This window comes from Catharus ustulatus, chromosome 29 (assembly GCF_009819885.2).
Source record: "Catharus ustulatus isolate bCatUst1 chromosome 29, bCatUst1.pri.v2, whole genome shotgun sequence".
Classification (NCBI taxonomy): domain Eukaryota; kingdom Metazoa; phylum Chordata; class Aves; order Passeriformes; family Turdidae; genus Catharus; species Catharus ustulatus.
In genome coordinates, this window is record NC_046249.1 from 2,429,718 (window position 1) to 2,445,366 (window position 15,649).

The following is a 15,649-nucleotide window of genomic DNA, read 5'->3' on the forward strand; positions in this document are numbered from 1 at the left end:
AACCCTGTCTTGATCTGTTCCATCCCTGTCCCCATCCCCTGTCCCATCCCTTGTCCCCTGTCTCAATCCTGTCCCCGCCCCTGTCCCCATCTCCTGTCCCTGCCCCATCCCTGTCCCATCCCTGTCCCCATCCCTGTCCCCATCCCTGTCCCCATCCTTTCCCTGTCCCCATCCCTTGTCCCCTGTCTCAATCCTGTCCCCATCCCTGTCCCCATCTCCTGTCCCTGTCCCTGTCCCTGTCCCATCCCTCTCCCTGTCCCATCCCTGTCCCTGTCCCATCCCTGTCCCTGTCCCCTCTGTCCCCTCTGTCCCTGTCCCCTCAGGAGTTTGTGCTCAGTGTCCCCGAGCTGCCGCGCATCCTTCGCTTCCTGCCCAAAATCATCCTGGCTGTCATTGTCACCGCCTGTGACGAGCTCTACAAGAAAGTGGCCTTGTGGCTCAACGACATGGGTGAGCTGGGGACCCTGGGGTGGCCCCGGGGTGGCCCTGGGGTGGCCCTGGGACCCCCTGACCCCTCCCCGTGCCCTGCAGAGAATTATCGGCTGCAGAGCGCCTACGAGAAACATCTCATCATCAAAATCGTCCTGGTGAGGGGACAGGGGACACTGAGGGGACAGGGGACACTGGGGACATTGAGGGGACATGGGGACACCTCATCATCAAAATCGTCCTGGTGAGGGGACACTGAGGGGACATGGGGACACTGGGGACACTGGGGACACTGGGGGGACAGGGGACATCTCGTCATCAAAATCGTCCTGGTGAGGGGACAGGGGACAGGGGACACTGGGGACACTGAGGGGACAGGGGGACACTGAGACACGGGACAGGGGACAGGGGACACTGGGACAGGGGAAATCTCGTCATCAAAATCGTCCTGGTGAGGGGACAGGGAGGGGACAGGGGACACTGGGGACACTGGGGGGACATGGGGACACTGGGGGGACAGGGAACACTGAGGGGATAGGGGACAGGGGGACAGGGGACACTGGGGACACTGAGGGGACAGGGGACATCTCATCATCAAAATCGTCCTGGTGAGGGGACAGTGAGGGGACCTGGGGACACTGGGGGTACAGGCGACAGGGGAACAGGGGACAGGGGACACTGGGGACACTGGGGACACTGGGGAGACAGGAAACACTGGGGACACTGAGGGGACAGGGGGACAGGGGGACATGGGGACTCTAGGGACACTGGGGGGACAGGGGACACCTCATCATCAAAATCGTCCTGGTGAGGGGACAAGGGACACTGGGGGGACAGGGAACACTGGGGACACTGAGGGGACATAGGGACACTGGGACAGGGGACAGGGAACACCTCATTATCAAAATTGTCCTGGTGATGGGACAGGGGACATGGGGACACCATGGGGACACTGGGGGGAAAGGGGACAGAGGGACAGGGGACACCTCATCATTAAAATTGCCCTGGTGACGGGACAGGGGACACCATGGGGACATGGGGACACTGGGACAGGGGACAGGGGGACACTGGGGACACTGGGGGGGACATAGGGACACTGGGACAGGGGACAGGGGGACTCTGGGACAGGGGACATGGGGACACCATGGGGACACAGGGGACACAAGGGGATTGGAGGGGACAGAAGGGACATGGGGACCAGAGGGGTCCTGGCAGCTGCAGAGGTGACAGCTGGGGCTGGCGATGTCACCGAGGGGACACCGAGGGGACACGGAGGTGACCGAGGTGCCACCCCCCCGGTGTCACCGCCAGTTCCAGTTCGTCAACTCCTACCTGAGCCTTTTCTACATCGGATTCTACCTCAAGGACATGGAGCGCCTCAAGGAGGTGAGGGGGACACACGTGTCCCCACATTGTCCCCAAACTGTCCCCAACATCCACCACCACCGAGCCCCTCCGGCTGTCCCCGCGTGTGTCCCCGCCGTGGCACGGGCGGTGCCAGCGCGGCTCACGGGTGTCTCTGTGTCCTTGTGTCACCGTGGTGTCCCCTCTGTGTCCTGTCCCTCGGTGTCCCCTCTGTGTCCCTGTGTGTCCCTTCCGCAGCTCCTGCTCATCCTGTCCCTGTCGCAGAGCCTCGCGCGGCAGCTCCGGGAGGCTCTGCTCCCCTCCATCCTCCTCCACCTCCACCTGTCCCTCATCTTCCTCAGGCGCCTCCTGCGCTTTTGCTGGACCCTGGGAGTATCCAAAGTAGGAGCGGGGAGGGGAGGGTGGGGACGGGGGGGACAGAGGGGGGACAGAGGTGTCACCAAACTTCCCCGAGCTCTCCTGGCTGTGGGGACACTCAGGGGACAGCGATGTCCCCAAACCCCCATTGGCTACGGGGACATGGGAGGGACAGTGGTGTCCCCAACCCTGTCTTGGTTATGGGGACAGACGGGGGACAGTGCTGTCCCCAACCCCGCCTTGGCCACGGGGACATGGGAGGGACAGCAGTGTCCCCAACCTCGCCTGGGCCATGGGGACAGCCAGGGGACAGAGATGTTCCCAATCCCCCCTGGTTTTGGGGACATGGGAGGGACAGCGGTGTCCCCAAACCCTCATTGGCTGTGGGGACAGCCAGGGGACAGCGGTGTCCCCAACTGTCCCGGACACACCCGGACATGGGACAAGAGCAGGGACAGCTCAGGAGGATTGGGGACACCACGAGAAGAGCGGGGACATCAGGAGGACACCACAAGAGGAGTAGGGACACCCCTCGGGGACATCACAGGGGGAGTGGGGACACCGCAGGGACAAGAGAGAGGAACAGGGACAGTACAGAGGGAGCAGGGACATCATGGGGACATCACAGGAGGAGTGGGGACACTGCAGGGACACCACAGGGGACATCGAGGGGACAGAAGAGAGGAACAGGGAGAGTTCAGGAGGGGCAGAGACCCCTTGGGGACAGCAGAGAGGGAGCAGGGACATCAGGGAAACATCACAGGAGGAGTTGGGGACACCACGGGGGAAGTGGGGACACCACGAGGACATCACAGGATGAACAGGGACACCGAGGGGACAAGAGAGAGGAGCAGGAACACCACGGGGACATCACAGGAGGAACAGAGACCCCTTGGGGACAGCAGAGAGGAGCAGGGACACCACGAGGACATCACAGGAGGAGCAGGGACACAGGGAGGACACCGAGGGGACAACAGAGAGGAGCAGGGAGAGCTCAGCCGAATTGGTGACACCCCAGGAGAACCAAAACCCCCCCCCAGAACCACACCTTGGCCACACCCCCGCCACCACCCGGGTGTGACGCGGTGGCCGCCGTGTCCCCGCAGATGCTGGCCACGCTGCTGATCACCCGCCAGTTCCTGCAGAACGTGCGCGAGGTGTCGCAGCCCCACCTGTACCGGCGCCTCCGCCGCGGCGACCTCACCGTGCGCAACCTCCGGCAGCTCGCCCGAGCCCTGCTCTGCCTGCTCGCCCCTCGGCGACCCCCGCAGCCCCCTCCGGAGGGACCGCGCGGCGAGAAGAAATGTCTGAACGGGGGGTGCGGAGTGCCCGAGGAGGAGGAGGAGGAGGAGGAAGAGCGGAGAGGTTCGGAGGAGGAGGAGGAGAGCGCGCTGGATTGCGGGCTGAAGCTGAAGAAGGTGAGCTTCATCGAGCGTGGCGAGCGGCGAGCAGAGCCCGCTGGCCCCGAGGATGAGCCCTTCCTGGAGGAGGGCAGCCCCACCATGGTGGAGAAGGGCATGGACCCCGCCGCCGTGTTCGAGATGTGCGAGGAGGAGGAGGAGGATGAGGCCGAAGCGCAGCCCGGGAGTCCCGGCGGGGCGGAGGAGCCCGCGGGGGTGGCGAGGAGGAGGAGGAGGGAGGAGGAGGAAGGAGAGGAGGAGGGGAGGAAGCGCAACCGAGCCTCGTGGATTGACCCCCCCGAGGAGGATTTCTCCACGCAGCTGACGCAGGCCGAGGTGGAGAGCTGCATGAAGAAGTACGAGGTGGGTGGCCTTCGTCACCTTTGTCACCTTTGTCACCTTTGTCATCTTGTCTCTGGACCTGCTGGGCTCGCCAAGGTGTGCCTGGGGCTCCCTGAGGTGTCACCAGGATCCCCGAGGTGTCCCTGTCCCTGGTGGCCTCCCTGAAGTGTCCCCACGGCCACCAGGATCTCCAAGGTGTCCCCAGGGCTTGTGGGTTCCCTGAGGTGTCCCCATGGTCACCACCAGGATCCCCAAGGTCTTCCTGGGCCTCCCCAAAGTGTCCCTGTTCCTGGTGGCCTCCCCGAGGTGTCCCTGTGGCCATCAGGAACCCCAAGGTGTCCCCAGGGCTTGTGGGGTCTCTGAGGTGTCCCCATGGCCACCAGGATCCCCAACATGGCCTGTGGGTTCCTTGAGGTGTCCCCATGGCTGGTGGCCTCTCCAAAGTGTCCCCAGACCTACTGGGCTCCCCAAAGTGGCCACCTGGACCTGGTGGCCTTCCTGAGGTGTCCCTGTGGCCATCAGGAACCCCAAGGTGTCCCTGGACCTGTGGGACTCCCTGAGGTGTCCCCATGGCCACCAGGAACCCCAAGGTTCCTTGAGGTGTCCCCATGGCTGGTGGCCTCCCCAAAGTGTCCCTGGACCTGGTGGCCTCCCTGAGGCGTCCCCGTGGCCACCAGGATCCCCAAAGTGTCCTTGAGGACACCCTGAGGTGTCCCTGTGGACTTGGTGGCCTCCCCAAAGTGTCCCCATGGCCACCAGGATCCCCGAGGTGTCCCTGTTCCTGATGGCCTCTCTGAAGTGTCCCCATGGCCACCAGGATCCCAGAGTGTCCCCATGGCCACCAGGATCCCCGAGGTGTGCCTGGGCCTCCCCAAAGTGTCCCTGTTCCTGGTGGCCTCCCCGAGGTGTCCCCGTGGCCAGCAGGATCCCCAAGGTGTCCCCAGGGCTTGTGGGGTCCCCGAGGTGTCCCCATGGCCACCAGGATCCCCAACATGTCCTGTGGACTCCTTGAGGTGTCCCCACGGCTGGTGGCCTTCCCAAAGTGTCCCTGGACCTACTGGGATCCCCGAAGTGGCCACCTGGACCTGGTGGCCTTCCCGAGGTGTCCCTGTGGCCACCAGGAACCCCAAGGTGTCCCCAAGGCTTGTGGGGTCCCTGAGTTGTCCCTGTGGCCACCAGGATCCGCGAAGTGTCCTTGAGGACACCCTGAGGTGTCCCTGTGGACTTGGTGGCCTTCCCGAGGTGTCCCCGTGGCCATCAGGAACCCCAAGGTTCCTTGAGGTGTCCCCATGGCTGGTGGACTCCCCAAGGTGTCCCTGGACCTGGTGGCCTCTCTGAGGTGTCCCCGTGGCCACCAGAATCCCTGAGGTGTCCCTGTTCCTGCTGGGCTCCCCGACGTGTCCCCAACACCAGGATGCCCAAGGTGTCCCCATGGCCACCAGAAACCCCGAGGTGTCCCTGTTCCTGGTGGCCTCCCGAAAGTGTCCCCATGACCACCAGGATCCCCGAGGTGTCCCTGCTCCTGATGGCCTCCCTGAGGTGCCCCCATGGCCACCAGGATCCCCGAATTGTCCCTGTTCCTGGTGGCCTCTCTGAAGTGTTCCCATGGCCACTAGGATCCCCAAATTGTCCCTGTGACCACCAGGATCCCCGAGGTGTCCCTGTTCCTGTTGACCTCCCCAGAGTGCCCCCATGGCCACCAAGATTCCCAAAGTGTCCCTGTGGCCACCAGGGTCCCTGAGGTGTCCCTCTTCCTGTTGGCCTTCCCAAGGTGTCCCTGGACCTGGTGGCCTCTCTGAAGTGTCCCCATGGCCATCAGGAGCCCCAAGGTTCCTTGAGGTGTCCCCATGGCTGGTGGCCTCCCCAAAGTGTCCCTGGACCTGGTGGCCTTCCTGAGTTGTCCCTGTGGCCACCAGGATCCCCAAAGTGTCCTTGAGGACACCCTGAGATGTCCCTGGACTTGGTGGCCTCCCCAATGTCCCCCCATGGCCACCAGGATCCCTGAGGTGTCCTCATGGCCACCAAGTTCCCCGAGGTGTCCCCATGGCCACCAGGATCCCTGAGGTGTCCCAGTCCTTGGTGGCCTCCCCAAGATGTCCCCATGGCCACCAAGATCCCCAAAGTGTCCCTGTGGTCACCAGGATCCCCAAGGTGTCCCTGTTCCTGGTGGTCTCTCTGAGGTGTCCCCGTGGCCACCAGGATCCCTGAGGTGTCCCTGTTCCTGGTGGGCTCCCCGATGTCCCCATGGCCACCAGGATCCCCAAATTGTCCCTGTTCCTGGTGGCCTCCCTGAAGTGTCCCCATGGCCACCAGGAACCCCAAGGTTCCTTGAGGTGTCCCCATGCCTGGTGGCCTTCCAAAGTGTCCCTGTTCCTGGTGGGCTCCCCGATGTCCCCCCATGGCCACCAGAATCCCCGAGGTGTCCCCACGGCCACCAGAACCCCCCAGAAATGTCCCTTACCCCACCCACGCCACCTTTCCCCCCTCAGGACACGTTCCAGGACTACCAGGAGATGTTCATCCAGTTTGGCTACGTGGTGCTCTTCTCCTCGGCCTTCCCGCTGGCCGCCATGTGCGCCCTGCTCAACAACGTCATCGAGATCCGCAGCGACGCCTTCAAACTCTGCACGGGGCTGCAGAGACCCTTCGGCCAGCGCGTCCCCAGCATCGGCCAGTGGCAGGTGGCACCCTGGGGACACCCTGGGGACACCCTGGGGACACCCTGGGGACACCCCAAGGGGGTCTGGGGTGGTTTTGTCTCTGTCCTGGTTGGGAGGATGGGTGGTTGTTGAAGGGTGGAGCCTCTGAAATGGAGAATGGAACCCCCTCCCTCCAAATTATTGTAATGTTGAAATTAGGGAGCTCTCAGGAAATTTGGGAATAGGAATAACAGTTCTTTACTGGGGAAAGTAAAATAGAAATACAGAATTACTGTCCTGGTTTGGAGGACAGGCAGGAGCCTCTGAAATGGAGAATGAAAATCCCCTCCCTCCAAATTATGATAATTTGGAAATTAAGGGTCTCTCAGGAAATATGGGAATAGGAATAACAGTTCTTTACTGGGGAAAGTAAAATAGAAATACAGAATTACTGTCCTGGTTTGGAGGAGAGGTGTGTGCTGAGAAAGGCAGAAATGGAGAATGGAAACCCCCTCCCTCCAAATTATTGGAATTTTGAAATTAAGGGGCTCTCAGGAAATATGAGAATAGGAATAACAGTTCTTTACTAGGGAAAGTAAAATAGAAATACAGAATTACTGTCCTGGTTTGGAGGATGGGTGTTTGCTAAGAAAGGGAGGAGCCTCTCCTTGAAATTGAGACTGTAAACCCACTCCTTCCAAATTATTATAATTTTGAAATTAAGGAGCTCTCAGGTAAAGATATGGGAATAGGAATAACAGTTCTTTACTAGGAAAATTAAAATAGAAATACAGAATTACAAAGAACAAACCCCAAACCTTGCCTCTCTTTGAAATGGAGAATATAAACCCCCGACTCCAAATTATTGTAATTTTGAAATTAAGGAGTTCTCAGGAAATATGGGAATAGGAATAACAGTTCTTTACTGGGAAAGTAAAATAGAAATACAGAATTACAAAGAACAAACCCCAAACCCTGCCTCTGTTTGAAATGGAGAATGTAAACCCCCTCCTTCCAAATTATTGGAATTTTGAAATTAAGGGTCTCTCAGGAAATATGGGAATAGGAATAACAGTTCTTTATTAGGAAAATCAAAATAGAAATACAGAATTACTGTCCTGGTTTGGAGGAGAGGTGTGTGCTGAGAAAGGCAGAAATGGAGAATGGAAACCTCCTCCCTCCAAATTATTATAATTTTGAAATCAAGGGGATCTCAGGAAATTTGGGAATAGGAATAACAGTTCTTTACTAGGGAAAGTAAAATAGAAATACAGAATTACTGTCCTGGTTTGGAGGACAGGTGTGTGCTGAGAAGGGCAGGAGCCTCTGTTTGAAATGGAGAATGGAACCCCCTCCTTCCAAATTATTATAATGTTGAAATTAAGGAGCTCTCAGGAAATTTGGAATAGGAATAACAGTTCTTTACTGAAGAAATTAAAATAGAAATACAGAATTACAAAGCACAAACCCCAAACCCTACCAGAGCCAGAATCCAAGCTGACACCGTCAGTCAGGCAGGGATTGGCAGCAGTGCCATCCCATGGTGGCTGCATCCTCCTGCACTGACAGATGTGGTTCTGTACAAGGTGCAGTTTCCCTCCCAAGCTCCAGGGATGATGTGGAAGGGTCTGGGTTTCCTCTGGGATCCAGTGGGAAAGGCTGCTCTGATGTTCCAAATCTCAGTTTTTATCTGGGTAGGAAAGGTTTGGCTCCTCCCCCTGGCTGGAGCAACTCAAATGAGCTGATGGAATTTTATCAGTCAGGCTGTGAGACTCCATGGCCATGAACAGGAGAGATCTCCTGGAGATGAGGATCACTGCCCCACCTGGTTTATAAAATATGAGCCATTAACAGGAGATAGCTCCTGGAGGAAGGATGGGCTGTGAAAAGATAAAGATAAAGATAAAGACAAAAAGATAAAGATAAAGATAAAGATAAAGATAAAGATAAAGATAAAGATAGCTAAAGATAAAGATCACTGCCCCACCTGGTTTATAAAACATGGCCATTGATAGGAGATATCTCTGACAGAGATAAGGATCATTGCTCCACTTGGTTTTTAACAAATGACACATTAACAGGAGATATCTCTGACAGAGATAAGAGCACTGCCCCAACTGGTTTATAAAATATGAGCCATTAACAGGACAGATCTCCTGGAGGAAGGATGGGTTATGAAAAGATAAAGATAAAGATAAAGATAAAGATAAAGATAAAGATAAAGATAAAGATAAAGATAAGATAAAGATAAAGATAAACACTGCCCCACCTGGTTTATAAAACATGGCCATGAACAGGAGAGATCTCTGACAGAGACAAGGATCACTGCCCCACCTGGTTTTAATTGATAGCCCATTAACAGAGATTATCTCCCACAGAGATAAGAACACTGCCCCACCTGGTTTATAAAATATGGCCATGAACAGGAGATATCCCTGACAGAGATAAGGATCACTGCCCCACTTGGTTTTTAACAAATGACACATTAACAGAGATTATCTCCCACAGAGATAAGAGCACTGCCCCACCTGATTTATAAAATATGGCCCATTAACAAGACATATCCCTCTGGAGGGATGATGGGTTGTGAAACGATAAAGAACACTGCCCCATCTGGTTTATAAAATATGAGCCATTAACAGGAGATATCTCTTGGAGGAAGGATGGGTTGTGGAAAGATAAAGATAAAGATAAAGATAAAGATAAAGATAAAGATGATAAAGATAAAGATCACTGCCCCAGCTGGTTTTTAACAGATGACCCATTAACAAGAGATACCTCCCATGGAGATAACATCACTGCCCCACCTGGTTTATAAAATTTGATCCATTAACAGGAGATATCTCTGACAGAGATCAGAATCACTGCCCCACCTGGTTTATAAAATATGAGCCATTAACAGGAGATATCCCCCAGAGATCAGAATCACTGCCCCACCTGGTTTAACAGATGCAGATAGATCCCACACTTCTGCTCACATCCCGCATTTCAACCCAAGACATCTCACAGAGGGACAATCTGTGCTCTTGCAGAAGGTGATGGAGGCCATGGGCGTGCTGGCCATCGTGGTCAACTGCTACCTGATAGCCCAGTGTGGGCAGCTGCAGAGGCTGTTCCCGTGGCTCAGCCCCGAGGGAGCCATCGTGTCCGTGGTGGTGCTGGAGGTGCGGGGTGGTGGTCACCCCGAGAGGGGTTTGGGGTCTGCAGGGCTGGGGCTGTGAGGTTTGGGGTGTGCTGATTGTGGGGTTTGGGGTGTGCAGGGCTGGGGCTGTGGGGTTTGGGGTCTGCAGGCTGTGGGGTTTGGGGTCTGCAGGGCTGAGGCTGTGGGGTTTGGGGTGTGCAGGCTGTGGGGTTTGGGGTCTGCAGGCTGTGGGGTTTGGGGTGTGCAGGGCTGGGGCTGGGGGGTTTGGGGTCTGCAGGGGTTGGGGTTTGGGGTCTGCAGGGCTGAGGCTGTGGGGTTTGGGGTCTGCAGGGGTTGGGGTTTGGGGTTTGGGGTGTGCAGGGCTGGGGCTGTGGGGTTTGGGGTGTGCAGGGCTTGGGCTGTGGGGTTTGGGGTCTGCAGGGGTTGGGGTTTGGGGTTTGGGGTGTGCAGGGCTGGGGCTGTGGGGTTTGGGGTGTGCAGGGGTTGGGGTTTGGGGTTTGGGGTGTGCAGGGCTTGGGCTGTGGGGTTTGGGGTCTGCAGGGGTTGGGGTTTGGGGTTTGGGGTGTGCAGGGCTGGGGCTGTGGGGTTTGGGGTGTGCAGGGCTGAGGCTGTGGGGTTTGGGGTCTGCAGGGGTTGGGGTTTGGGGTTTGGGGTGTGCAGGGCTGGGGCTGTGGGGTTTGGGGTGTGCAGGGCTTGGGCTGTGGGGTTTGGGGTCTGCAGGGGTTGGGGTTTGGGGTTTGGGGTGTGCAGGGCTGGGGCTGTGGGGTTTGGGGTGTGCAGGGCTGGGGCTGTGGGGTTTGGGGTCTGCAGGGCTGGGGCTGTGGGGTTTGGGGTCTGCTGGCTGTGGGGTTTGGGGTCTGCAGGGGTTGGGGTTTGGGGTTTGGGGTCAGCAGGGCTGGGGCTGTGGGGTTTGGGGTGTGCTGATTGTGGGGTTTGGGGTCCGCAGGGCTGGGGCTGTGGGGTTTGGGTCTGCAGGGCTGGGGCTGTGGGGTCTGCAGGGGTTGGGCTGTGGGGTTTGGGGTGTGCAGGGCTGGGGTTGGGGGGTTTGGGGTCTGCAGGTTGTGGGGTTTGGGGTGTGCAGGGCTTGGGGTCTGGGGTTTGGGGTCTGCAGGCTGTGGGGTTTGGGGTCTGCAGAGTTTGGGGTGTGGGGTTTGGGGTCTGCAGAGTTTGGGGTGTGGGGTTTGGGGTCTGCAGGGCTTGGGTTGTGGGGTCTGCAGGGCTGGGGCTGTGGGGTTTCGGGTGTGCTGGTTGTGGGGTTTGGGGTTTGGGTCTACAGGGCTGGGGTTGGGGGGTTTGGGGTCTGCAGGCTGTGGGGTTTGGGGTCTGCAGGGCTTGGGCTGTGGGGTTTGGGGTGTGGTGGTTGTGGTTGGGGGTGTGCGGCTCGGGGTGGGAAGGGTGGGAGTGGGAATGGTGGGATGGGACTGGTGGGACTGGTGGGAATGGGAATGGTGGAACTGGTGGGACTGGGAATGGTGGGATTGGGAATGGTGGAACTGGTGGGACTGGGAATGGTGGAACTGGTGGGACTGGGAATGGTGGGAATGGTGGGATGGTGGGATAGTGGGAATGGTGGGGACTGGTGGAACAGTGGGAATGGTGGGAGTGGTAAGACTGGGAATGGTGGAAACATGGAATGATGGGAATGGCAGGACTGGGAATGGTGAGAATGGTGGGAATTGTGGGAAGGGTGGGAATGGTGGGAATGGTGGGAATGGGAATGGGAATGGTGGGAATGGCAGGACTGGGAATGGTGGGAATGGTGAGACTGGGAATGGTGGGAATGGTGGGAGTGGGAATGGTGGCAATGGTGGAATGGTTGGACTGGGAATAGCGGGACTGGGAATGGTGGGAATGGTGGGAATGGTGGAATGATGGGACTGGGAGTTGTGGGACTGGGAATGGCGGGACTGGGAATGGTGAGACTGATGGGAATGGTGGGACTGGTGGGAATGGCGGGACTGGGAATGTTGGGAATGGCCCACGGAATGGTTGGGCAGCCTGGACACTCAAATCCCTGGAAATTCACAACCCTGATTTTGGAATTTTGGGATTTAGACCTGGATTTTGGGCCATATTTCGGGATTTGGGGCCGGATTTTGTGCCTGATTTTGGGCCATATTTTGGGATTTTGGGCTGGATTTTGGGCAGGATTTTGGGCTGGATTTTGGGCCTTGTTTTGGGATTTGGGGCAGGATTTTGTGCCAAATTTTGGGCCATAATTTGGGATTTTGGGCTGGATTTTGGGCTGGATTTTGGGCCATAATTTGGGATTTTGGGCCTTGTTTTGGGCTGGATTTGGGGCACTCTGGGAGTGCTCAGGCACGTCCCCTGTCCCCATGTCCCCAGCACCTGGCGCTGCTGCTCAAGTTCGTGATCCAGGCGGCGATTCCCGACATCCCGGCCTGGGTGGCCGAGGAGATGGCCAAGCTGGAGTACCAGCGCCGAGAGGCCTTCAAGGTGGGTCCAGGGCCACCGTGTCCCTAGGGTGTCCCCAGGGTGTCCCCAGGGTGTCCCCAGGGTGTCCCCAAGGTGTCCCCAAGGTGTCCCCAGAGTGTCCCCGAGGTGTCCCCGGGGGCTGCTGGGGTCCCCAATGTGCCCCCAGGGCTGGTGGCTGCCCCAAGGTGTCCCCATGGCCACCCCAGGCTGTCCCCATGCCTGGTGTCCCCTGGGTGTGGCCCCCATGCCCGGTGTCCCTTCAATGTCCCCATGCCCAGTGTCCCCTGGATGTATCCCTGTTCCCAATGTCCCCTCGATGTCCCCTTCTCTGTCCCCGTTGCGATTCCCCCCTGGCTGTGTCCCCATGCCCGGTGTCCCCTCGATGTCCCCCTCGCTGCCCCCATGCCGGTGTGATGTCCCCTTCCCTGTCCCCATTCCCAGTGTCCCCTCTCTGTCCCCATTCCCTGTTCCCATTTCCATCCCCATGGCTGTCCCCCCACGCACGGTGTCCTCTCGATGTCCCCCTGGCTGTCCCCCCATTCCCAGTGTCCCCTAGCTGTGTCCCCATTCCCTGTCCCCTCCATGTCCCCATTCCTGCTTCCTCTGGCTGTCCCCATTCCCGATGTCCCCTCTCTGTCCCCATGCCCGATGTCCCCCTCTCTGTCCCCATCCCCCCGGCTGTCCCCCCATTCCCAGTGTCCCCTCTCTGTCCCCATTCCCTGTCCCCTGGCTGTCCCCATCCCCCCGGCTGTCCCCCCACACACAGTGTCCCCCTAGCTGTCCCCATTCTCAATGTCCCCCTGACTGTATCCCCGCACTCAGTGTCCCCTCTCTGTCCCTATCCCCTGTCCCCTGGCTGTCCCCCAATGCCCGATGTCCCCTCTCTGTCCCCATTCCCGGTGTCCCCTAGCTGTGTCCCCAATCCCATTTCCCCCTGGCTGTCCCCACTCCCCCCAGCTGTCCCCCCACGTGTGGTGTCCCCTCGATGTCCCCCTGGCTGTCCCCATTCCCAGTGTCCCTTCTCTGTCCCCATTCCCTGTCCCCTGCCTGTCCCCATCCCCCCGGCCGTCCCCCCACGCGCAGTGTCCCCTCTCTGTCCCCATGACCGATGTCCCCTCGATGTCCCCATTCCCCCCGGCTGTCCCCCCACACACGGTGTCCCCTCTCTGTCCCCATTCCCCCTTGGCTGTCCCCATGCCTGATGTCCCCTCGATGTCCCCCTGGCTGTCCCCATTCCCTGTCCCCTCTCTGTCCCCATTCCCGGTGTCCCCCTAGCTGTCCCCAATCCCGTTTCCCCCTGGCTGTCCCCATCCCCCCGGCCGTCCCTCCACCCGCGGTGTCCCCTCGATGTCCCCCTGGCTGTCCCCATTCCCTGTCCCCATTCCCAGTGTCCCCTCTCTGTCCCCATTCCCTCTCCCCTGGCTGTCCCCATTCCCCCCTGGCTGTCCCCATACCCGATGTCCTCTCGATGTCCCCTGCCTGTCCCCATCCCCCCGGCCATCCCCCCACGCGCGGTGTCCCCTCGATGTCCCCTGCCTGTCCCCATTCCCGGTGTCCCCTAGCTGTGTCCCCATTCCCTGTCCCCCTGCCTGTCCCCATCCCCTGGTCGTCCCCCCATGCGCGGTGTCCCCATTCTCTGTCCCCTAGCTATGTCTCCATTCACTGTCCTCTCGCTGTCCCAAATCCCGTTTCCCCCTGGCTGTCCTCACTCCCCCCGGCCGTCCCCCCACGTGTGGTGTCCCCTCGATGTCCCCCTGGCTGTCCCCATTCCCTGTCCCCTCTCTGTCCCCATTCCCGGTGTCCCCCTAGCTGTCCCCCCGCCTGATGTCCCCTGGCTGTCCCCATCCCCCCCGGCTGTCCCCCCACGCGCGGTGTCCCCTCGATGTCCCCTCTCTGTCGCCATTCCCTGTCCCCTCTCTGTCCCCATCCCCCCGGCCGTCCCCCCACGGGCGGTGTCCCCTCGATGTCCCCATGCCCGATGTCCCCTCTCTGTCCTCATTCCCTCTCCCCTGGCTGTCCCCATACCCGATGTCCTCTCGATGTCCCCTGCCTGTCCCCATTCCCTGTCCCCATTCCCGGTGTCCCCTGCCTGTCCCCATCCCCCGGCCGTCCCCCCACGCGCGGTGTCCCCTCGATGTCCCCTGGTGTCCCCAGAAGCACGAGCGGCAGGCCCAGCACCACTTCCAGCAGCAGCAGCGCCGCAAGCGCGAGGAGGAGGAGCGGCAGCGACACGCGGAGCTGCAGGCGCGACGCGACCGCGACCCCGCCCGCGACGAGGCCACCAAATCCGAGACCACCGGGCAGGACCCGGCCCACGACAAGAGCCAGCCCAAGGGGAAAAGCTCCGGAGCCTCCTCCTCGCACGGCTCGGACAAACCCAAACGGCCCAGCTCGCTGCTGGCCACCAACAACGTGATGAAGCTGAAGCAGATCATCCCCCTGCAGGGCAAATTCCTGTCGGGTGGCGCGGCCGCGGGTGGCACTGCCACCTCCAGGTCGCCTCAGTCGCCCACGGGCACTGAGAACAAACTGCCGGCGTTCCTGAGCTTCAAATTCCTCAAATCGCCCGAGACTAAGCGGGACGCGGGCGGCACCGAGAAGGTGCAATCGCCCACCAAGCCCTTCAACCCCGGCAAGCTTTTTAATTTTGGCAAATCCGAAGGGCTCGGGGCCAACGGGGGAGGCACCGGAGCGTCCCCGCAGCCCCGGGCCGGGCCCTCGGCGGACGCGGGGACGGGGAAGGCGCAGCTCAACGAGGAAGGGGCGAGGGAGGAAGCGGAGAACCGGCAGGAGGAGGAGGGCGGCGGTGCCCGGCTCTGACCGGGGGCTCCCGGGGCTCCGGGGGAACGGGAGGAACCGGGAGGGGGGAAAGGAGAGCGGCGGTGCTCGGTTCTGAGCCGGGATACGAGGGAACGGGAGGAACCGGGAGGAGGGAAAGGAGAGCGGCGGTGCTCGGTTCTGAGCCGGGACACGAGGGAACGGGAGGAACCGGGAGGAGGAAGAGGAGGGCGAAGGTTCCCGGTTCTGACTCGGGATACGGGGGAACGGGAGGAACCGGGAGAAGAACGGCGGTGCCGGGCTCTGACCCGGGATACGGGGGCACGAGGAGCCGGAGAACCGGGCGGAGAAGGAGGAGGAAGAGGAGGGCGAAGGTTCCCGGTTCTGACTCGGGATACGGGAAAACGGGAGGAACCGGGAGGGAAAGGAGAGCGGCGGTGCCGGGCTTTGACCGGGGATCCCCGGGCTTGGGGAGCCGGAGAACCGGGCAGAGAAGGAGGAGGAAGCGGAGGAGGAGAGCGAAGGTTCCCGGTTCTGACCGGGGCTCCGGGAACTCGGGGAATTCGGGAGGAACCGGGAGAGCGACGGTGCCAGGTTCTGATCCGGGATACGAGGGAACGGGAGGAACCGGGAGGAGGAGAGCGAAGGTTCCCGGTTCTGACCGGAGCTCCGGGAGCTCGGGGAATTCGGGAGGAACCGGGAGAGCGACGGTGCCCGGTTCTGACCCGGGATACGGGGGAACGGGAGGAACCGGGAGGAGG

The 15,649-nt window shown here is 60.0% G+C and overlaps 1 protein-coding gene across 4 annotated transcripts in view; it reads left to right on the forward strand.

Annotated features, from left to right (window-relative positions):
* The window catches only part of ANO8 (anoctamin 8), a 41,356-nt gene extending 26,334 nt beyond the window's left edge, over positions 1-15,022 (forward strand). For 3 of the 4 annotated variants that reach the window (XM_042780045.1, XM_033082300.2, XM_033082302.2), the window contains exons 10-18: positions 324-450; positions 532-587; positions 1,741-1,815; positions 2,032-2,175; positions 3,258-3,914; positions 6,383-6,574; positions 9,565-9,696; positions 12,021-12,131; positions 14,265-15,022. In XM_042780045.1, the coding sequence (XP_042635979.1) occupies positions 324-450; positions 532-587; positions 1,741-1,815; positions 2,032-2,175; positions 3,258-3,914; positions 6,383-6,574; positions 9,565-9,696; positions 12,021-12,131; positions 14,265-14,930 (2,160 nt within the window). In that variant the 3' untranslated portion in view covers positions 14,931-15,022. The remainder of the gene's footprint in view (positions 1-323; positions 451-531; positions 588-1,740; positions 1,816-2,031; positions 2,176-3,257; positions 3,915-6,382; positions 6,575-9,564; positions 9,697-12,020; positions 12,132-14,264) is intronic. The other variant, XM_033082303.2, reaches the window with a different exon arrangement.
* The last annotated feature ends 627 nt before the right edge of the window (positions 15,023-15,649 follow it).